At 37.3% G+C, this 24,263-nt stretch overlaps 2 protein-coding genes across 6 annotated transcripts in view; one reads left to right on the forward strand and one right to left on the reverse strand.

The window, feature by feature from the left end:
- Window positions 1-2,964: 2,964 nt before the first annotated feature.
- On the reverse strand, window positions 2,965-23,823 carry LOC128860699 (mucolipin-3-like). 5 transcript variants are annotated; one of them, XR_008454289.1, is made up of 5 exons: window positions 23,638-23,823; window positions 23,038-23,541; window positions 7,023-7,873; window positions 6,017-6,942; window positions 2,965-5,652 (listed from the first exon to the last, which is right to left on the reverse strand). XR_008454289.1 is itself a non-coding variant. In XM_054098372.1 (4 exons), exons 1-4 carry the CDS (start codon window positions 23,530-23,532, stop codon window positions 3,116-3,118), a joined length of 1,986 nt encoding a protein of 661 aa, XP_053954347.1. In that variant the 5' UTR covers window positions 23,533-23,823; the 3' UTR covers window positions 2,965-3,115. The 5 variants fall into 5 exon arrangements, 3 of the variants coding, with proteins under 3 accessions (XP_053954347.1, XP_053954348.1, XP_053954346.1); XR_008454288.1 differs by having other exon boundaries at window positions 2,965-3,165; window positions 23,038-23,823; XM_054098372.1 differs by having other exon boundaries at window positions 2,965-3,165; window positions 6,353-6,942; window positions 23,038-23,823.
- The window catches only part of LOC128860697 (ankyrin repeat and BTB/POZ domain-containing protein 2), a 160,852-nt gene continuing 148,203 nt past the window's right edge, over window positions 11,615-24,263 (forward strand). The window contains exon 1 of the mRNA XM_054098364.1: window positions 11,615-12,017. The gene's annotated coding sequence lies outside the window, so the exon portion shown is untranslated. The remainder of the gene's footprint in view (window positions 12,018-24,263) is intronic.

Raw genomic sequence — 24,263 nt, forward strand, 5'->3', positions numbered from 1 at the left:
TCTCTGTCGGCTACATTGTTATTACAGGAAGTCTTGAATGTTCTGAGTGGTTAGACTCTGCAAAACAAACTATGTCTTGATACTAGTGAGTATTATCACATGACGTTTTCCAAGTCCATGAACCGTCTTTCCTCAACTTATTATATTTCAAATGTAACTTCTGCCTCAGTCAATGAAATTCGTTATGCAATTGGTGGTAATTTTGCTTCGTCTTTTACGTTTATTATCCACATTAACTCTATTATTCCGAAGGCGTATGCCAATTTAGCCTTTTTGCCACGCTATGCTAGTGATTTTAAACACCCGTTCACTGAGAAATTCTTATATAGTCCGTTCGAAGCTGGAGTATGCCTTCGTTATCTGCAATCCGATGTATTCCTCATATGCTCTTTTGTTCTTCAACCTTTACACTTTGATAGTCCCTTGCCACCCTACAGCGCTAGGTGCATGCTTACCAATGTTTTATCACTTGAGATCCGCCGCCTTAAGCTTAATGCTTATATGCGATGTAATATTCGGTATAATTGACCGTTCCGATCTACTCGGCCAAATAAGTTTCAATGTTTCTAAGAGAATACTTCACTCTTATAATCCATTTTATGTCGGAAGTTCTCAGATCTAATTCCCTTAATTCCGCCCCTCTTACAAGAGGACTTGAAGAGCTTAATAGGCTTTCTACAAGTCTTGAGTCCCTTATTGAGTCTTATTATTTGTCATTAAGTAGATATAATTTTAGTTCTTAAGTTTTTGTTATATTACCATTGACTAAAGGAAATAAATTAAAAATTCTTAGGGCCAATGCTTGCTTCCAACATTTCTTGATATCTTAAGTTAATTTTTTTCCATATTCTGTTTTCATTAATATTAAAAAAGTATGTAAAACCTATTTGGGGTTACCTATAAATATATAACACGCTCTCTCTTAGCTTCACAGTCTGTGGTGGACCATAGCTTCATGAGCAATCCTCCTCCAATTCAGTCTCTCTCTTGCCTCATTTTGCCAATTACGAACGTTCATCGCTTTTAAGTCTGCTTCTACGTCATCAAGCCATCTCTTTCAAAAATAAGTTTTTCGAGACTGTGGGGTTGTACGACTTGAAGTTTGTGGAGAATTTGATGGCTCAACATTATTAGGTTCCGTTAATATCGACATCGGCAGCTCAACTAAGCTTTGTAAATTTTGAGTGGGCACATTGATTGAGTGCCTGGTACCATACACCTCATCAAAGTCTTCGTAGTGAAGCCATGATGTTGATTCTCTACCGGATGTATTGTTTCTTTTTTTTATTCGCTTATATGTGGTGAGTAAATTAGAAATTTTCGCTCGGCGATGTTTCTATATATTTTTAAATCTTTATTAACTTTTTTTACTTCATCTACGACCTTAGCCCAGAGCACGCTCTTTTTCCTCCTTCCCGACGTGAACTCGTTCTCCATGCTCAGTCGGACTCTGAGCAGTAATTTTATCTCCGATGTACTAAAGTAATCACTAAATAAATAAATAAAGTTTAAATATCGTATTTTTCATCAATTTTTGTATTAAAAGCTAAAATAAATAATTAAATACCCACTTTTCATCAGACATTGTACTAGCGTATTTATTGGCAGTGTGAAAATTTTTGCTGCAAATAATGCATGACTTTTGATACAAAAATTACGTTTAAGAACGCGTTGCGTTTGCAGTACTGCCATATTTGCATTTTTGAACGTACTGCTCACTCTGAAATGGTATGTTGCGCATTATAATGCATTGTTGAACATACCCATATTTCGTGTTGAGTGAAGCATAAACTTAGTTTTTTCGGCGTTGACATTCAGTCCTATAATTTTTGCTTTTGTTTCTAGCAGCTTGAATATGCGAATTAGTGTGTTTTTGTATTTTGCCATGAGTAGAACGTCGTCAAACGTCGTCAAACGTCGAATTTGTAACAGAATTCTAAACTTTTTTTTTCTGAATAATTGCTAAGTAATTTTTTAAATCCGTCCAATACAACTCCTCGCTATTTGCGACCACCTCTGGTATGATTTGTTTGCGTTTTGAGAGATTCTACTGTTTGGAAATTCAAAAAAGATGCATTAAATACTTACTCTTGTCAGTAAATGTACTTTATTAAGAACTAAAAAAGTAATATTTATTGTGCATCTAGACAGGGGAGAGGAGAATCTAATAGTGGCCACGGAACTTTGTAAAAAAAATTGCATTACATTGAAGATACTGAGAATTGACCGAGATTTTTAAAAAATATATCCTACTTCGCTATGTCTATTCTTTATTTTACTCCATTTGAAAGGTAGAGAGGTTGATACCGTCAATTCTCGTTATTAACAAAACAACGTTATTTACAACGTCACGGAACAGATTAAAAATTCTTTTTTTTTTTCAAACCAAAATCTGTTTTCAATTTGCAGAACGAAGAAAACGTCGATAATATGTACATACAAATCCGATCAATGTTCGTTGAGTGTACATATGAATTAGGCTGATGGCGACACCATGTTGTTGTTGTAGAATCATAAACATTCCCCACACGTATACGGGCAAAGCTGCTGAAGTGATAATCCTTGGTCGGATATAAATCCGGGTCGTTCCGGTTTCGTAGAACCGACTGCCGTGGGAACGTATGGGTGGCGACATATTCCTAAGTGATTTCAATTGGAACGATAGCCGTCACTAATTTATTACTTACTAATTACCAAGTGTATTGCCTAAAGCTGTAGGTCCCTTCATTTGTGGAACAACATCAAGGCGCATAACGCAAATAGGAAGACAAGCTCGGCCAAACACCCAGAAAAGGGCGTAGGCGCCAATTATGTACATTTCTCAACTATCCTTTCGCGCATTTATAATCAAGATTTGAGACTGTTCGTCCACCTCTGACGCTAGGAACAATAGCAAGTGATCTATTACTCTCATGATTAGTAAAAACCGTGTCCGCGTCCAAGTTTGTCCTCTAATTTGTTTTAATGAATTCGTGTTTTATATTTACATACACATGATGAAACTTTATTTAGTGTACAAACATACATTTTCGGTGTAATTACATTTATTAATACTTAAATCTATGCGTTTATATATACATACATACACCTGAATGGACCGTGGATAGATTTTTGTTTATTGCATAACCAAAAAACATTCATCAGACACGCGTCTCATAAACGCGACTGCAAAGTCAAAAGAAAGAAAATAAAAAAGAGAGGGAAAATATAAAGAAAAAAAAGGAAAAGTGCATTTGAGTTAGGAGCGAAGAATTTATTTATTTAATTTTTTTATCTATAGTTTTTTGTTTTACATAACTGTAGCAAAAGCTTTTTGCTCAAAGCAGCAAACTAAACTAGGCGCTTATGTGAACTATGCAGTTACATACATACTAAAGGGGTTTCCAATAAGAGGTGTTATTTTGATATTCAAAGAAAAATGCTATTTTTGCATATAAAAATGATCCGATGTTTATTTCATTATAAAGAGGAAGGTATGCCGTTAATAGTGGAAAATAACATCAGCCAAATGACCACCACAGGACAATATCCTTTTCTTGAAATTTTCCATAACCGAATTGCAAAGTGGCTGCCCTATGTCCTCGATAGCCTCACGAATTCCGTCTTTGAGGTCTTGAATCGACACAGGGCTGTAGGCGTAGACCTTCTCTTTCCCGTGGCCGCAAAGAAAAAAGTCACAAGGTGTTAAATCACAAGATCTCGGTGGCCAATTGTGATCACCTCTTCGAGAGATAACACGGTCCGGAAACTTTTCCCGTAAAAGATCAATAGTTTCGTTGCTTGTGTGGCACGTAGCGCCGACTTGTTGAAAATAAACGTTTTCCAGATCAAAACCATTCAATTGCGGCCATAAAAATCGTTAACTCATCTCTCGAGAGCGCAATCCATTCATTCATAACACCTGTTATTGGAAAACCCTTTAGTATGAAGTAGTAAGAATGTATTTGGCTGAGTTTTATGTGCTAAGAAATCGCATTGAAAATACATACATAGGATAGGATAGCAATTTTATAAAAACTTGATTTTTTTAATAATTTAAATACTGTGTATAAGTTTTCAGAACAGAAAATATTAAATAAATTGCAAGAGGAGTGCTAACAAACATCTGTACGTACAAAAGTATGCATGGACATTCATAATTAACTGCATTTTTAAATTGCATGAGTGTAGTTTAAGTTCATTCTGGTAATGGTGGTAGTGACCTTTGTTGCTGTTTTTTTAATTCATGTATTAGAGAAGAGAATGGTTTAAATGGAATGAGCGAAAGTTAGAAATGAAGTAAAAAATTTAAAAATTAAATGCTTAAAATATGGCGAAGAAACATTCAAAATTATAAATAAATATATTTAAAATTTTGCAATCCTTGCCAACAGTTATTTCAATTCCAAATATTCAACTGTTCCTGACCCCACCAATGACGCTGGCATAGAGTATGCACGCAGAGCTGCTGGGCTAAGCTGTGCAACAATGTTGCCATACAAATGTTGCTAGCAACATTTTTTTGTTTTTTTGAGAGAGATTTACAAACGCGCACTTACGTAAGAAAGTCTTCTTCCGTAAAAGCCAAAATATAGAGAGAGACCATAAATTTTCAAATTACTGTGTCTCACTAACTAAAAACAAATACACTAACTAAAGTAGATTTCAAACAGCTGAGATCTAAACTTTTACCGAACTGCACTGCTATTCATTTGTGAATATTTGGGGAAGTGCGAGGTTGACTTACAATTTTTATTGCTGGATTAAAGCAGTAATTCTTATGAATTCCAGAGCAGCGCAGCTGTACCTTTAGTATCTTTGGAATAATTTCTAAGCTTTCCCTTCTCTTCTTTACATTTCTCTAAGCGACGTCACGAGTAGACTACATTTTACTTTATTTACTTTACCTGACCGCTAAGCTTTTAAATTTTAAAAATATTTTATTTTATCAAAAATACAATTTACCCGACGAATTCCATCCAATTATTGGTTTCTACATTTAATAATATTCTAATATCGTATTTACATGTTTACATCGAAGTCTGGGTTTAGTTATTGTCAGCGAATTTTTGTTCACACTTTCTTAATATACGAATTGCAAAGTACTCATTATACTTTAGGCGATCTGCATAAAATCCTGGGTGTAGCCCAAGAATCCTGAGGAGGATATACATCATGATAGTAAGACCAATGATAACGTATGGATCGGTCGCTTATGCATCGAGAGCCACTCTCTGGACATGCACGACTCTTGCCGTTTCTGCAACCATTCCCAGGAGACTCCAATGTTACTTCTCGTGGAATGCAGCGCTATAGAACGGAGAGGGTTGCGACATATTGGCCAACTACAGCCGGACTCGGATGAGGTACTGTGATGAGTAGAGGGCACAAAAGAACATGAGAATGAAGTGCAAACCTCATTAATCATACATCTAATCTAATCTAATCTACTTCAATTTGTATTAGAAAATTGCGTCCAGTTCTTTTTAATGATTACTTTTTTGCGCACATTAGCATGTCAAATTTGGTTTTACAAATAAAAATTTTTTTAGTTAAAAACGGCCTTCTTGATTTTCAAAAACCCTCATCCAGGCAAGGGTAATTATTTCCAGAAGCTGCTACCAATTGTCGGATACAATAGAGGTATTTAATGTCAATACAGTTTATAAGCTTCTGAAATATTAAAAAAAAATAATTATAGATTCACTGTATTTATATTTTACGACACTTAGAGACGAGATTTTAGTCCTATCACGTTCTAACACATTTACAAACATGTCCAACCCTGATATTCTTGCTTTTACTAAAAATGGTTCAATGACACGTTACAAATATTAAGAGAAGTACTTAACTTAAACTACTAGACTGCACATTTGTCTACGAACAAGTAGGTATACATTTTCTACAAATGTATGTAGATGACGTAAAATGTTTAAATGGAGCAAAAACATACATATTTTGCCAAAATAACTCGCAAATGAGCAACAAACCAAATTTCAACTAAACGAAATCAAACTAAAACTATAATTTAACTAACTTTAAAAAGAAATAATAATACACAAATCAGCTAATGCATGCCATCGACAATGCTTGCAAATATGACAGCTCAGCAGCAGCGGCGGCGTCACAGCGCATTCCAAGCATCAACTCGTCCTCAGTTCGTTTGTCACATTCATTAGTACAGAGTCAATTCATTTTACATCATCAACATTCAATCACTTGATAATACTCGTGAGACTGGTGTACCCTGAGGGCCCGTTGCTGCCACCAGTGCCGCCACTGTTTACCCGACAACGCCCGCAGCAAAACACTTGGCGCAGTACATCCAAAATACCATTTCCATCAAAGTCATCCATGCTGTTCATGAACACACCTGATGTGAGATCCTCCTCGTTGCGCGTACCCACAAACGCTCTGAGATCCGAAATGGGGAAGCCATCGCGATAGTAGCCCTTTATTGTATCGTAGGCATCCATAATTACGGCGATGAAGAGCGACAGCACGACGTAAATATACAGCGAAATAAAGGAGTATAAGTAGATTTGACAGAAGCACCATAGCCAATCGGCCTTGGAGGAGAGCGTTGTGAAGGTGGCGAACATGTCGTCACCATTTATCAGCGCAAACAGGCATTCAGAGGTGGTGGCAAGCGAGCGGAATTTCAGATGATACGGACCCAGTATGAGCCAGCCGCAGAAGGTGAAGCCGGCGTAAATAAGGAGCGCCGCAAGCAGGAAGCGCAGTATCTTTGGTGCGGCCTTCTTCAATGTGAGTATAACAACATTATAAGTTTTGAAGAAGCCGAGGTAGCGCAGCACGCCAAACCACACTAGCAGATTGCCAATACCCAGGAAGAGCGAGCAGGTGTCCCATTGATCGACGACAAGATATTTGCGCTCGATTTGTTCTTTCAGCGATGAGCCAATAATAAGTAGTAAATCGTTGATAATGATCATTATGTACCTATTCGCGCGAGGAAACGAAAGCACAATTAATAAGTAATTATGGCGTAACCATTAGCGTATTTTCTCTGTGGTACTTACCAAAAATTCACAAACTCCATACGCCCCTCGAAGCTAAGATCTTTGTTGAAATGCATGCGGAAGAAGTTGACTGTCTGTATGCGCAGCAAATAGGCGCGATAAATCGCGCGCGAGCATAAGGCGAAGGACAGCAAACACACTAGCAACACCAGAATATTCAACAAGCTACGCAATGCCGCATCAAATTCTGCACTGGAAATGAACTCAACATCGCCTTTGCAGCGCAAACGTTGAGCATCCGCATCGAGCGACAGCAGCATCTGGCCGTCGTGATCGCGATTGTCGAAAAATATAGTCACATCGAATTTAAAGCAATCGGGTGCGGATAGCGGTCCACCATAGGCCTTGAAATTTACCGTTTTGATGGCGAATACCAACGTTGCCTTAACCAGCGATGCGAAGTTCAACTCTACGCCGCTCTGCTTCAGGTATGCCTGCACACCCATCGTTGTCACGTTGGGCGGTAAATACAAACAGAACTCGGTGATGTCCGGATTGAAAATATACGACTCGTTGAAACCGAAAATTGTGCCCTCGCGATAGTTGTAGAGGCAGAGATGTAGCGGCGCCATCTCATTGTTTTCGGTTGGGTAATCGTATGGGCCGATTGCACGACTCATGTTGGCGTAACCACGCACCGCATAGTCGATGGTGTTATAGAAGTCGGACTTTTCGTAGAGGGCGAATGGTCCAACAGAGGGTGGATAGGATTCGACTTCAAGTGAAGCGTCCCAGCCGCGAAGGAAGAGATGCGAAAAGGCGATGCGGTTATCCCAGGTGTAGTTGATGTGGTTGTAGCGTGAATGCGCGAAAAGGCACAGCTGAATTGTCACCAAAACGATCTTCACCACCTGCATTGAAGACAAAGAATAAGAAAAAAATTTATTATAAATATTTTTCAGATTTGCGATACTAATGCACGTCTGCACAATTAATATTTTAATGGATAAGAATGAATTCGAATATGTTTGTGTGAATGTGCATCAGTTTTATATTATTCATTAATTTATTGTTGTTGTTGTTGTAGCAGCATAAACATTCCCCACATATATATATGGGGAATGCTGCTGAACTGACAGTCCCTGGCCGGAAATAAATCCGGGTCGTTCCGGTAATGTAGAACCGACTGTCGTGGGAACGATTCATTAATTTATTATTTGAGGCCGCTGTAGCCGAATGGATTGGCGCGCAACTTCTCGGGTGGTGCCAGGGTCCGAAACCCCAGGTATGAAACATCAAATGATAGAAAAAGTGTTTTCTAATAGCGATCGCCCCTCGGCAAGCAATGACAACCCTCCGAGTGTATATAACTGTATAAACTGTAAAATTGTTCGTTCCTCTATTTGTGGGAAAATATCAAGACGCACACCCCAAATAGGAGGAGAAGCTTGGCCATACCCCTCAAAAGGTTGTAAGCGCCAATTATAATTCATTTATTTTCTTCACTTTTTATTCATTCATTATGAAATTTCTATTAAATCAGTGGTGCGCCCAGACATGCAGTAATGCAATCAACAAATTTTCACCATATTTTATTGAGCTTGCAAAAACTTTTCATTTAATTAATTGATTTAATTGCATCTGGTAGCAAATTTCGAATTTACAATAACAATACTATATGGATATACAGTATTGGCCAAAACTAAAGCACCCCGCTAATGGCATTTCAAATAATGTCAAATAACTCAATAAAACAACATCGAATATTACTTACTTTTACACCTTGTTTCTTCTTATTATCTTGGAGATTAATAAACATAACAAAAAATGTTCAACATTTCTTATACTAAAAAAAAAATTAAAAAATATTAATATTATTCAAAACTTGTCTGGACAAAACTAAAGCACCCCCCATTAAAAGCGAAAATAATTGTTTTTATTCTTCAGCATTTTGTACTAAACCCATTATTTTTGATAACTTCAGAACATCTTTTTGGCATATAAGATATTAGGTTACTAATAATTTCCGGAGAAATGTTGTACCAGGCTTCTTTAACCGCTTCAAACAGGGCTTCCTTGGTGCTGCAATTTTCAATATTAATTTTCGAATTTACAATCTCCCACAAATTCTCAATGGGATTGAGATCGGGAGATTGTGCTGACCAGTCTAGACCTCTATAGCATTTTGCTGTAACCACGTTTTACAGTGCCTAGAGGTATGCTTCGGATCATTATCCTGCTGGAATCTCCATCTCAGTGACATTTCCTCCTCAGCGTTTGGTAGCATTACATTTTTAAGGATGTTTGTGTGCATGAAACGGTCCATAATTCCCTCTATTCGATGAATAGGCTCGATACCCTGACCAGAGAAACAACCCCAGACCAAAATGTTCCCCCCACCATACTTGGTAGTTCCGATACAATACTTCGGATTTAGTCGCTGTTGCTTTGGCCTTCTTACTCGCCTTATTCCATCTGAATGTTTCAAATTATATTTGGATTCATCAGAGAATAATACAGCTTTCCATTTTTGAACTGTCCAATTAATATGCAATTTCGCAAACTCGAGTCTCGCTTTTTTGTTTTTGGCGGAAATAAATGGCTTTCTAGCAGGTCGTCGACTGAAAAGTCCGGTCTCCACTGCTCGTCTTCTGATCGTTCTAGAACTTACCGGCAAACTTAAATCAATTTTTATTTGTTCAAAAGAGACTGTGGGATCACTCTGAATTTTTCTTTTAATCGTGGAGTCGTCTTGTCGTGTAGTCTTTCGTGGCCTTCCTCCACTATGGATTGCAGAAATAGAACCCGTTTGTTCAAATTTTTTTATAAGTCGCGATATTACACTTCTATTTATTGAATATTTCTCACTAATTTTGTGTCGCGATAAACCACTTTGCCAATCACTTATTATTTTATTTTTAAATTCATTTGAATACGCATTTATGGCCATATTTGCTGATTTCCCGTATGAAATGTTTTGTCCTACTAAATCCGCACGTGTTTTGCACAAATTATTCTAACGAACTTTGACTCAGCATTAAATACCGTTAGGAAAAGAAATTAACTTAAAAACAACAAAACAAAGCCGTAGTTAAGAAAAAAAATGTGGGGTGCTTTAGTTTTGACCATTCAGTTTTTAAATAATATGAACATTTCAATTTTATTTCAGTATAACCAAAACGCTGTATATTTGGTATTATATTTTATAAATACTTAAGTAACAAGGAAACACATGACATATGAATAGGGTTGTTCAATAGGTGCGCTTCAACTTTTTTCCGATAGGGAGGGCGAACGACGCAATATTTTTTATTTTTCGCTTGTCATTTGTAAACTTCATTAGTATACATTTCATCATGGAACGCTACACACTTGAGCAACGATTGCAAATCGTGCAAATTTTTTATGAAAATAATCGTTCTGTTGCTGCTACTTTAAGAGCATTACGGCCATTTTACGGTCCATTTAACAAGCCGTCCCGTTTTGGGGTTATGTGAAGTCATTGGTCTACAGTAACAAGCCGGCGACGATTTGTGAGCTCAGAGCCAATATTGAACGCGAAATTGCTGGAATTTCGGCCGATTTATGCAAAAGAGTGGTCGAAAATTGGGTTCAACGATTGGACTTCGTAAAACGTGCACGCGGTGGTCATGCAAAAGAAATCGAATTTCATACTTAAATGTATATGTTCAAACTCGATAATAAAAAAAAAAATTAGTTAAAAAAGTCAAACCCTTTGTGTTTTATTCAAAAAAGTTCAAAAGTTGAAGCGCTCTTACTGAAAAACCCATTATATGCCATATTTCAAGATGTTTGATTGAGAGATTTAGCATTATTTGAAATGCCATTAGGGGGGTGCTTTAGTTTTGGCCAATACTGTATGTACATGTGGCACCTGCGACTATTAAGTGTTAAAATATGTGCATCACAAAATAAAAAATAAATAAAAAATAAAATAAAAAACCATGAAAAAAAAATTAATAAGAAAAACTTCAAAAATTTATTTAATTAAATGCAAAATACAAAAATTATAATAAATTTGATAGAAAAACTTAATGAAATAAAAAATGGTTTCATTTAATAAAAAAATAAAAAATTACACAAAAATAAATTAAATTAAAAATGATAATAAATAATTCAAAATAAAATGAAAAAAAACTAAATAAATATGAGGTATAAAATACAAAAAAAATTACTTAAAAAAGAAATTATTATGAATAATATAAAAAATAAATAAATAAACAAAAATGTATTAAAATAAATATAATAATAATAATAAATAATTTACAACAAATATAAAAAAAAAAAACTAAATTAAATAAAACTAAATTAATTTAAACTAAAAAAACAATAAATATGAAGAATAAAATAAAGTAAATGTTAGTTACATAATGTTAATTAAATAAATACTAAAATGAAAATTATAAAAGTTACATAACAAATAAGAATTAGTTGAATTAAATGCAAAAATAATAATAAATAAGAAAAACATAAAAATTAAAAAAAAAAAATGAAATGAAATGAAAAATGATAATAAAAAATCAAAAAAATGTATTTTAAAAATAAAAACTAAATAATAAAAAAATTAATTTATTGAACTAAATGAAAAACAAAGATAATAAAACCAATTAAATAAAAAGAAAGAGTTTTAGTAAATTAAATTAAATGAAAAAAAAACAAATATTCGAAAGAAAAAATAATGATAAAATAATTTTTTTTTTAATAAAATAATAATAAATTAAATTAAACCACTTCCAAATCAAGAAAAAGTAAATAAAACGGGTAGGGAAATGCCAAATTCGGTCCGGACCAAATTTTATAATCAGAAATTCCGACTTATTGTTTTAGATTTTGAGGAAAATTTGTCGAATTTTTATAAATCTTGTACAAATTTGCAGATTGAATTATTAAGGTCTTTGTTATAGAATGAACTTTTTTATAAAAAAATAATTGAACTTAAAAAATAAATAAGAAAATAGTCAAAACTTGTCAATATATTGTCATAATAATTTCACGAGGAGCTTTACGGAAATCTGGATTCCTAGAAATTTCACAGTAAGTTATGTTTGATTCACAGCTTTTGATGCTTACAGATATTTTTACGCAAGTGTTCAGAGTACAAAATACAAATGTAGCTTTTCTATTTAAACTTTTCTGTAGGACAAATTAAGCGCAATTTGAGCACTTACATGAGTTATATTATATAAAAATAGAAATAGAGATAGAGAGCTCACCTCACGGTTTTAGGAAAAATTTACAAGTGCATAGTGAAGATAACAAAAATTATTTACGATTGTTGATCTTAAATTAGTTGATTATTTTTTTATTTAATATTTTATTCTTTTCTGATAGTATTCGATGAGTCAGGCGGAAACCTTTGCAAGCAGTTAAAAATTACGATGAAACAACTCAAATAAGTTAATTTCCTTTTATGTAACTCAACTAATAACTTAAAACTACAGCGTAGCTACTAAGTACCGAAGACAAACAAAATTGATTGCAGTAAATATTAGTTAATAATAGTAGAGTAAATAACATCGGGAGATAATGAAATGAATGTGTACTTATGCCTACTCTTACACGTATTTAAAATTTTGACAATGTTTTTGTAAAAAGACATAAATATGTTTAAAAATTGTATGTATGCGCACATCACCTGTTAAATTTGCCAACGATCGCTTGCGTTGGCGGCTTTAAACATTACGTAGGTGTATTTTTTCTATGCGATAGGATGGGTTGCTTACTCACATTTGACTCATAAAGATAAAACGCAATAGAGGTTTTAGCAGGCAAATACCTGATAAGTCGCATGCGATCGCGATTATTTGACGCGCATAGCAAAAAAGAAGAAATTTTCGTCGTTGATTAAAATTGATATACAATTTTGTACATATTTTCTGACCGTTGTCACATATACCTGCAAACATATTTACTATTTGATAAGCTGAAATGCTCAGGGGCAGAAACTACGATTATTTAGGTGAAGGCATGTGAAGGTACCCCGCACGACACTAACCACCCCCCAAACCACATGCCCCCTCAAACCGACCCATCTAACACCCCTCTCCCTCTGGACCCAACCTGTCGAAGCAGCATGTTTCCTGGGCCTACCCCTAGATGAGCTAGACGAAGATGACCGGTGATATGCCTACACTGACAGGGCTACCAATGCTGTTAAAACAACAACAACGATTATTCAGATGCATTTTTCCGACTTTGCTGTTTTCGAAGTTTCATGGCAAATAAAAGCAGAAACTTGGGCATACAATAATAGTGTAAGACAAATGAAGAAATCTATCCTCGAAGAAATCGCTAAAAATTGAGAAGTTATAGTTCTGAAGTAGTTAGAATATCATTTTCAACCCTTTGAAAACATTAGTTATCAAGCTTTCTCAAGTCGCAGCATCAACTTATTCTTAATTGAAGTGAAATATGGCCCGCCCTTCCATTTTTAGGATTAAAACCAGTAAAAAAAAATCCACTCTAAAAATATAATAACGCGAAGGCAACCTTAAAAAAATTAAGGGAACGTAAGTAGCTACTTTTTGAGCGGCAAAATATATGTAAAATTATGTGCTAAGAAAAAAATGGAATTATCGCAAGTTGTCATATTTATTTCTTTTCAAATCCTACATCTACACAGCTTCCTCAGATGAACCAAAATGGCGGACATTTGACTATCAAAAAATAAAAAATAAATAAATTTAACTAATTTGTATTTATTTAAATTTTTCGTAACTCTCCTTTAGCGAATAAAAAACAAATAAAATAAAAAAAACATAATTTTTGTTTCGTTTCAGTACTTTTAATTTTTGTTTACAAATGCAACACGGCTGCCCGTTAGACACCTTTCATGATGTTCCCACGGCATTAGGGCGAACGTCGTTTCCACGACAGTCGGTTCTACGTTACCGAAACGACCCGGATTTATATCCGGCCAAGACTGTCACTCCGGCAGCACTCTCCGTATGTAAGTATGGGGAATGTTCATGCTGCTACAACAACAACAACCCAGCAGCATTCTCCGAAATGTATTTGAAATGTTTTACGTTGTTACAATAAATATATAAACACTTTTCATTCATGGTGATGGTAATCCATCTTTGCTTTTCATTGTCTGTTTTTTGTTTTTGTTTTTGGCTTACAAGCTGATTGAAATTTTAACATTTAAGCCACCAAATTACAAAAATTAAAGGCATGAACGAAATTTACCACAGCCGAGCTCACCTGATTTCAAATACAGAGTACCCTTCCGGCGTTGAAAACAGATTTGAAAACAGAGTCGCACGCAATAATCAGCAAAATATTATAATATATGTCAAACATGCAAATTATAAATATTATATTAATTTAAGTAAATAAATAATATTAAATTTTTAATTTTGAAATTGAATTTAATATTTAATTTAATTTTTAATTTTCATTCACTCTCATGTTATGCTGTACTCAGCGGCTATCTTTTATACCCTGTCAAAAATTCTATGGAGAAGATATCTTGTTTGTAGAGTGGTATAATGCCCGTAAGGAATTAGACTTGCGAGTAATTAGAGTGGTACTAAAAAATGATGAAAATGAAATGAATTTTTGGGCATCCATTAGTTATGGACTTAATCTGAAGTTCAATTAAAGTCTTAATTATAGATATATATATACATTTGTATGTATGCATGTACAAGAATGTTTGCATTTTTTTTTTTTTTTTGTAATTAGGAAAGTTTTACAGACTAATAACACGGCATAATTAACACGGGAGGATGGTTCCATGTGTAGAAGTCCACGCAAGTGGGGAAAGTTACTGATCGCCATTCACTTGGGAGTGGCCAGGACGATTCTTCTACATATGGTTCAAGCAGCTCACAACGGCCGGGATTAGCCCACGTATCCTCTGGGTAGCTCCCGAACACCCGTTCGGGAGTGAGCTAACGTGAGAAGGCGAAGCATTCCAGGATAGCTGGTTGTGCGCTGGGTTTGGGACCCGCCACTTAAAAATCCCCCCCAATGAAAAGAATTACAAAGCCTCGGATGAGAACTGCCTTTACTGATGACGACCCCTGCAAACGAAATAAGGAATATGATTTGAGGGCATGCACCTGGAATGTCCGGTCCCTTAATGGGGAAGGTGCCTCTGCCCGGCTGGTTGATGTCCTCGTGAGAGTAAAGGCTGACATCACTGCCATCCAAGAGATGCGATGGACGGGGCAAGGTAAGAAAACCATAGGACCTTGCGACGTCTACTACAGCTGCCATGTAAAGGAGCGCAAATTCGGTGTCGGATTTGTTGTGGGAGAGAGACTTCGTCGCCAAGTACTGTCGTTCACTCCGGTGGACGAGCGTCTCGCAATAATCCGCATCAAAGCGCGATTTTTTAACATCTCGCTAATTTGCGCCCACGCCCCGACGGAAGAGAAGGACGATGCGACCAAAGATTCCTTCTATGAGCGCTTGGAACGTTCCTATGAGCGCTGCCCCCGCCACGACATAAAAATCGTGCTTGGCGACTTCAACGCCAGGGTGGGCAAGGAGGGAATTTTTGGTCCCACAGTCGGAAAATTCAGCCTGCACAACGAAACATCCGGTAACGGACAGAGGCTGATCGACTTCGCCGGGGCCCGAAACATGGTAGTCTGCAGCACCAGATTCCAGCATAAAAAGATACACCAAGCTACCTGGCTGTCTCCTGATCGAAAAACGCGAAACCAGATCGATCATGTTGTGATAGATGGAAGACACGCTTCTAGTGTATTAGATGTACGTACGATCCGAGGGCCCAACATCGACTCGGATCATTACCTTGTTGCAGCCAAGCTGCGCACCCGCCTCTGTGCAGCAAAAAACGTACATCTACCTACGCAAAGAATGTTCGACATCGAAAAGCTGCAATCACAACAGACAGCCAGAAGATTCGCCACTCGACTCTCACTCCTGCTCTCGGAGAGCACTGCCCAACAAACCGGCATGCGCGAGCAATGGAGCAACATTTCTCGTTCCCTACGTACCGCCGCCGAAGAAGAAATCGGATTCCGGCGAGCCCGAAAAAACAATTGGTACGACGAGGAATGTCATGCTGCCGCAGAAAGAAAGGATGCCGCCTATAGAGCCACGCTGCGATCGGGCGCAACGCGAGCCATGTGGGATCGCTACAGAGAGCTGAAAAAGGAAGAGAGACGTATTATCCGACAGAAGAAACGAGAGGCCGAAATACGTGAGTGCGAGGAGCTTGAGATGCTGGCCAACAGGAACAACGCCCGAAAATTTTACCAGAAAGTTCGGCGGCTTACAGAAGGTTTCAAGACCGGGGCGTTTTCCTGTAAGAACAAAGACGGCGATCTGGTGACTGACGTACAGAGCAATCTTAAATTATGGAGGGAACACTTCTCGAACCTGTTAAACGGTGACAGCTGCGCATGTCATAGAGAATGTGAAGATCCCGATACCCCAATCGTTGACGACGGAATTGTCGTTCCGTTACCCGACCATGACGAGGTGAGAATAGCAATATCACGGCTAAAAAACAACAAAGCCGCGGGCGCCGACGGACTGCCGGCTGAGCTATTCAAACATGGCGGCGAGGAGCTGGTAAGGTGCATGCATCAGCTCCTATGCAAAATATGGTCGGATGAAAGCATGCCTGCCGATTGGAATTTAAGTGTGCTCTGCCCAATCCATAAGAAGGGCGATCCTGCAATTTGTGCCAATTACCGCGGGATTAGTCTTCTAAATATCGCCTATAAGGTTCTAGCGAGCGTATTGTGTGAAAGGCTGAAGCCCACCGTCAACCAACTGATTGGACCTTATCAGTGTGGCTTCAGACCTGGAAAGTCCACCATTGACCAAATATTCTCAATACGCCAAATCTTGGAAAAGACCCATGAAAGGAGAATCGACACACACCACCTTTTCGTCGACTTCAAAGCTGCATTCGACAGTACGGAAAGGAGTTACCTGTATGCCGCGATGTCTGAATTTGGTATCCCCGCAAAACTAATACGGCTATGTAAGATGACGTTGCTCAACACCAGCAGCGCCGTCAGAATTGGGAAGGACCTCTCCGAGCCGTTTGATACCAAACGAGGTTTCAGACAGGGTGACTCGCTGTCGTGTGACTTCTTTAACCTGATGTTGGAGAGCATCGTACGAGCCGCAGAACTTAATCGCTCAGGCACAATTTTTTATAAGAGCGTACAATTGCTGGCGTATGCCGATGATATTGACATCATCGGCCTTAACAACCGCGCTGTTAGTTCTGCCTTCTCCAAACTGGATAAAGAGGCAAAGCGAATGGGTTTGGTGGTGAACGAGGACAAAACGAAGTATCTCCTGTCTTCAAACAAACAGTCGGCGCACTCGCGTATCGGCACCCACGTCATTGTTGACAGTTATAATTTTAAGGTTGTAAAAAACTTCGTGTATTTAGGAACCAGCATTAACACCGATAACAATGTCAGCCTTGAAATCCAACGTAGAATCTCTCTTGCCAACAAGTGCTACTTTGGACTAAGTAGGCAATTGAGCAGTAAAGTCCTCTCTCGACGAACAAAACTAACACTCTACAAGACTCTCATCATGCCCGTCCTAACGTATGGCGCAGAAGCTTGGACGATGACAACATCCGATGAAGCGACGCTTGGAGTGTTCGAGAGAAAGATTCTGCGTAAGATTTTTGGACCTTTGCACGTTGGCAATGGCGAATATCGTAGACGATGGAACGATGAGCTGTATGAGCTTTACGACGACATAGACATAGCGCAGCGAATAAAGATCCAGCGGCTTCGTTGGCTGGGTCATGTCGTCCGAATGGATACAAACGCTCCGGCTTTGAAAGTATTCGATGCGGTACCAGCTGGTGGTAGCAGAGGAAGAGGAAGGCCTCCTCTGCGTTGGAAAGATCAGGTGGAGAAGGACTTGGCTTCACTTGGTGTGTCCAATTGGCGCCGGTTAGCACGAGAGAGAAACGATTGGCGCGCTTTGTTAATCTCGGCCAAAATCGCGTAAGCGGTTATCGCGCCAATTAAGAAGAAGAAGAATTAACACGCTCCAGCTTGCACATGTGTACCTACATACACACATATATGTAAATATTTTATATGTGTTAGCAAAATTTAATATGTATTTGCACATTAGCATGCGAGAATAGGTTGCACGTTCATCCGCTGACAATTTTGTTTAGCACAATCGTGAAGTTATAGATGGAAAAAAATCTGCAAGCGACAGAATCTTTGAAAGTCGTCAAAACACAGATGCGAAAAATATTTCAGAAATAATATTATTCGAATGGTAATTGCAGTTAACTCCAAAAAATGATTTTTACTTTCAGATATGTACATACATACGTCCGGTCTCTCTTATGTACGTATGTATGATGTAATGGGTATGTGTTTCATTTGCCTTTTAGTATCAGCCTTAGCTATTCATGTCATGAGATAAGTATTCCATATTTACTTATACCTACATATACATATACATACATACATATACTTCTATATATAATATATACATATACATATATGTATATGTATGCACACATGTTTGCATATAACATTTTGATACCGGAAAACTCGCTTAGAAATGGCTACTAGTTTATCTAACACGATTCATAATAAACTATTGTACTTTTCCATTATAAATTTTTCATAATTCGCTGTTATCTGTTTTTACTTTACTTTTCATGCGATAATAAATATTTAGTTGCATTTCTGCTGAAAATTGTACGGCTATCTATGACTTTTTGTTAGATAAGGTAACCTTCCCTTGCCTTCATGTAGACAATCAATTTTGTCTGCAGTGAAAACATAATGTGCCGTTAGCGATGTGATTTTTCCATATGTGTATTTCGAGCGCACAAGTTTGATTGCTATTGTGGTCTGCTTATATTTTCACAAAAATATATGTAGACATTCTGACAGAAAGGAAACAGAAAAAATAGTCAATAAAACATAATGCTATCAAAGTAGGTCCATTCCGAAATAATACGCTATGAATAATATGCGAATGAATAGTCCACCTATGAAAACACTTTACAAAGGCGAATTCAATTTTTTGTCATTACACGACAGAAAACGAGTGTCTCGAAGTGGTAGTTTGAGTTCTGGAAACATAAAAGCCAATCGGAGTAATATTAGATTGAGTTCTTGGTCAGATGCTTAGGGCATTGTAGTTGTAACAACATTAATCATTCTTCATAAATTTTTAGGGATGTTGCTTTGGCAGGCAAGCCTACTGGGGCAGGCTTTGACCGGATCCTTGAGGTCACGTAGAATAGGCTATCGAGAGAACGATTGTAGGATGGTGTATTGTAGCAGTGCAAAATGAAAGAGTTTTTCCCAAAAAGCTGGCCTCTTTTGGAGAATTTATTTTCTTAGACGCCAATCAACACCCTTTATATACCTTCTGACTCGTTTTTTTATTTTTGTTTCTGGAATACTTTGGACCATTTTTTTTTATGGAAACAAATCAAAAGATTATTAAATAAAGGGCAATTCGTTTTCAAATGATATTTATAGGTACATAAAACACTTCAGGTGTGATTCTATTTTGCCCATTATGTCTTTGGGTTTTTGCGTTTTAATCTTCTTCTCCAGTTAGTTGGATTAACAAAAATAGAGGCCTCCATATTGACGTGGTTTTTTAATCTTGCCTCGTGCGCTTTTGCTGCGTTTTTTATTGTGTCTACTACCGAGTCTATAACTGTATATATATAACTGTGCGACGAAGGGCCATATGGGCTTCAAAATTTGTCATTATTATATATTATTATATTATATTATTATTATTATTATTATTATTAATTATTGTTATAAATAATTATTTTGTTTGCTAATGGATAGTGATTTCTTTTCCATAAGCCAATACATATTTCTATCCTTTAATTCCATTTCTGCTTTATTTTCTTTACATTGCGTTCCATCTTAGCTTGGCGTCTAGAGTCATCCCCAGGTGTACAAAATGAACAATTCCTGGCACTTTTTTGACAGAGGGTATATGCACGTATCTGAGTTTATACACTTTAAATATTCGAAAAACTCGACTTGTATTAAAATAACATACTTTCAGCGTAGTAAACACATACGGCCATGTTTACAAGTGTTTGTGATACGCTGATTGTATGCAGGTACATACGCACCACACTCCCATTTAATCATTTGTAAATATATTGCTGATGAGCACATTGAGACGGAAAGGCTGGATGAGCTTTATGAAAACATATTTAGGTACATGCAAAACCAAATACAACTGTGCAAACGAAAATTGGCGACTGCACTTATTTATACAATAATTGCTTCGTTAAAGGGTGGGTGAGGAGCAACACGATTTAATTGAAACTGATATATTTATACGCTTAAAAAATTGCATTTAATATAATTAACAAAAACGTAGCAAAAAACAAGAAACGCTGAACAATATTGAATATATATGCATATGTATGTATGAACAAATGTACACGTCGAGTCAATAAACCGCAAAAACAGAGCGAAATGCTAACTATAAGCAGCTTTGGAGTATCAAAGTTAAACGCTTTGTTATTGAAATATTTACATGCAAACTTTATTTGCTTTTTATTTTTAGTATATTCTGTCTACAAATGCATACATAAAAAAGAGACTACTAAAGCAACTTTGCTTTTTTTACTTCATTGCCGACGAACAGAATTGCCTCATTCATTTTTAATGGCTGCTTGCGAAAAATGCAGTGTAATACTATGCACAGTGTCTGTTTCTATGGATGGAGATGCCTCATCACATACACCCCAACACTAACGATGCGGGTGGAAATAGTGAATATTATTTTGCATTTTATTTAACGAATAGTGCTATGTACATATAAATACAAATGCTGATGATGGGATATGTATGTGCATGTGTATGCAACTCATGCCTATAAATTAGTTTAGAACCTACCGCACAATTTAAATGGGAAATGTATGTATGTATATCAAAGAGATATTATAGGAACTACTTGAGTATCAGCCTGCGTTCTTACTATGGGAAATAATTAGAATGAGCTATCATTTGATGGGCTGTATTCTACACACTTTTTTGCCGAGTAAACAGAAGCTGCTACAACAAACAGTTTTGACTTCAGAACATTGCTGTGACTCTATTTAGTGTAAATATAAAATACTTTTTTTGTTGTTGTTTTAACAGCATAGTTAGCCCTGTCAGTGTAAGTATATCATCGGTCGTCTTCGTCTAGCTCATCTAAGGGTAGGCCCAGGAAACATGCTGTTTCGACAGGTTGGGTCCAGTGGGAGAGGGGGGTTAGATGAGTCGGTTTGAGGGGGCATGTGAAGAGGTGGTTAGTGTCGTGCGGGGTACCTTCACATGCCGGACATGTGTTTGGTATGTCGGGGTCAATTCTGGATATGTAGGAGTTTAACCTGCTACAATATCCAGAACGTAATTGTGCCAATGTTACACGAGCCTCACGGGGAAGCTGGAGCTCTTCATCTGCGATAGGTGGTGGTTGGACTCCGATTGCGGCATTCACGGGACGGGAGTTCATGAAGGTGGTAACGGTCTCCCGGTGAATGTCGTTTATTGACTGTCTAAATACTGTCCGGTCCAGTAGGTTTCGGTCAGTTTTGTCCTGGAGTTCGTCAGCGTAGTCTAGGAGGTGTCTCCTGACGTGCCTGGGAGGCGGCTCAGGCTCAAGCAGGTGTCTGGAGGGGTGAAACCTGCGGTAACACCCCGGCAGGAACTGCTTGCTGAGCAATTTGTTGTGCTCCGCTACTGGGAGCATTTGTGCCTCGTTGTGAAGATGTTGGATGGGTGACATCAGGAGGCATCCGGTCGCTGTCCGAATGGCGGTATTTTGATATGTCTGAAGCTTTGTCCACTGTGAATCACTAGTTCCAGGCGACCAGAAGGCGCAGCATGGTTTAGAACCGGCCGGCCAATTGCCTTAAATGTCGGAAGCAACAGTTCTTTGTCTTTGCCCCAAGTGCTGCCGGCCAGCGATTTGAGGACCTTGTTGCGATTTTGGACTTTTGTGGCAATTGCGGTTGTATGCGCAGAGAAGGAGAGCAAGCTGTCAAAGGTTATACCCAAAATTTTGGGGTTATTTACAGTCGGAATTAGTGTGTCGTCGACTTTTACCTTAAGGGACAGCTTGACCTCCTTTGTCCAGGTGGTGAAAAGGGTCGCCGTGGACTTGGTGGGGGAAAGTTGGAGATTCCTCGCAGTGAAAAAGCGAGAAAGGTCGGTGAGGTAGTTGTTCACTTTGGAACACAGGCCATCGATGTCATTGCCCGACGCCATTATCGTGCAATCGTCAGCGTATGAAATCAGGAAAACTCCCGCTGGTGGTTGCTAGTGCTGCAATTTTAAAACTTGTATAAATAACTTGTTATTATATAAGTTAAAAAAATAAATAAAATACTTTGTATGTTTAATATATGATAAATTTTGGGTTTTACATGCTTTTGATAAGAGCTTTTAAGGAATAATTTGTTTCAGTTTTTGGTGACCGGATGAAGTACACAGTATAATATATGTATGCACATATTTGAGTAAAATCAGAAAAAATAAAATTCCCCACAAATTTACGATACGTATGGGAATTAAGGGGGTTTAACTCTCCTGACAATAATTCTGGCATCACATTTATGAAAGCTTATAGAGATTGAGAGGAATATTTAATTTAATTTTTCGTCCCTAAGACAGTCGATATTATGCCACCGGAACATGTATGGGGAATGTTCATGCTGCTACAACAACATTCTAAGAATAAGCTGCGGGGTTTCCAATTGATGTTATTTTTGGTGGTGGTGGGTTTCTCTAAATATTTAATTGTTATTCCTTTAATTCGATAATTCCACGCTTCGTTTTCTTTATCTATACTGCCAAATACATACACATGTGTACACAACTTTGTAAATTTCGTTTATTTCATAACACTTAAGCACTGATTCAGAAAACAATTAACGCACAGCCTATAATGTATATGGATGTTTGTATATTCACTACATTAAATGCTTTTCTATTGTTCATTATTACCAAACTAATGACGCACTGTTTTTTAATTTAATTAAAACGGCTTCCGATTATTATCAATTTAAAATAAATACACCCTAACTCACCTGCACTACGAATTTATATGGGAATTTGCGACGAGCTTGCCATTTTTCGATCGGATTCATAAAGAAAAACTGCAATTTTCGACGCATTCTTTCCTCATTGTATGATGCCATAGGCGAGGCACCTTCCAAATTATTCGAACTTGAGGGCAGCTCACTACTATTAATACTTGCAATATTCTGTGCTGAAGTGGGTGCAAAAACATTTGGCCCCTCATTTGCCGCCTCTATGTTAACAGCTGTTGTGGCGTTCAATGGCCCTGACCTTGGCTGGTTTCCTTGATATTCCTCATCACTTTCGCAACGCGAATTTTCACCACTGCTATTGCACCTGCTGCTGCCACCCCGAATCACTCCGCCAGCAACACTACTATTAGTTGCGTACTGGCTACCACTGCTGTTTCGCAGCGTTGCGTCATAGAGATTTCTTTGGGGCTGTTCTTGTACGGGTAGTTGTTGGGGAGCAGCTGACGCTGTTGCTCCGCCGTAACTTTCCATCTCAATACACTGCAAAAGTGTTGATAATAAGGTAGTTGGGGATTTTTTCTTTTGCACTCGCTTGTAGCAAAAGAAAAATCACCAGTGTTCTTTATATGTGTTTACTCTTTTCACTTGTTCGTATAGTGCTCGCTTATGACTTCCGTACGCGTTCGAATATATTTATAAACTAAATTACGAAATCGATCAAAAGTTAAAATATGCTGGATATTTTTTGGCGGAGCAGCAAAGATTAGCCATTAGCTTTCTTTCTGTAAATTGTGTTATCGTGCCTTTGTGTTTTGATATAAATGAAGGTAGAGAGAAAGAAAAGTCAAAAATGACATTTCTGCGAAATCTGTCAGTCTTGCTTTTTTACTACACGCCACAGGGTGCTACAAATAAATCGATTTATTTTAGAAGCATTCATTTATTAAATATTAGCTGCTTTCGATATACAAACCACCAAAAGGGCACAATACAACTAAAAATACTCAAATGGCCAATGAACGATTTCATTTTATAAGAAAATCTATATTCCAAATATAGTATCCTTAGTAAGACACTAAAACTGAGATGCTTGATCATAGCAACATTTTTGTGTTTTTGCCATAAACGTTTTTCTCTAAACGAGCTGAAAGGTAGTGAATCGAAAGCAGCTCTCGAATCCTGTATACGTTTTTGTACAGTTTCTGTTGACAATAAACATGATTTCTAATATCTTATAAAAATTATTATTTATATCGAGTCGA

This window comes from Anastrepha ludens, chromosome 4 (genome assembly GCF_028408465.1).
Source record: "Anastrepha ludens isolate Willacy chromosome 4, idAnaLude1.1, whole genome shotgun sequence".
Classification (NCBI taxonomy): Eukaryota; Metazoa; Arthropoda; class Insecta; order Diptera; family Tephritidae; genus Anastrepha; species Anastrepha ludens.

Coding starts and splice junctions, on each gene's coding strand:
- LOC128860699 (XM_054098371.1), bottom strand. CDS start 23,532: ATGGAAAGTTACGGCGGAGCAACAGCGTCAGCTGCTCCCCAACAACTA. Junction 7,874..23,037: donor CATATAAATTCGTAGTGCAG/GTGAGTTAGGGT, acceptor TCTTCAATGCAG/GTGGTGAAGATCGTTTTGGT. Junction 6,943..7,022: donor ATGGAGTTTGTGAATTTTTG/GTAAGTACCACA, acceptor TCGCGCGAATAG/GTACATAATGATCATTATCA.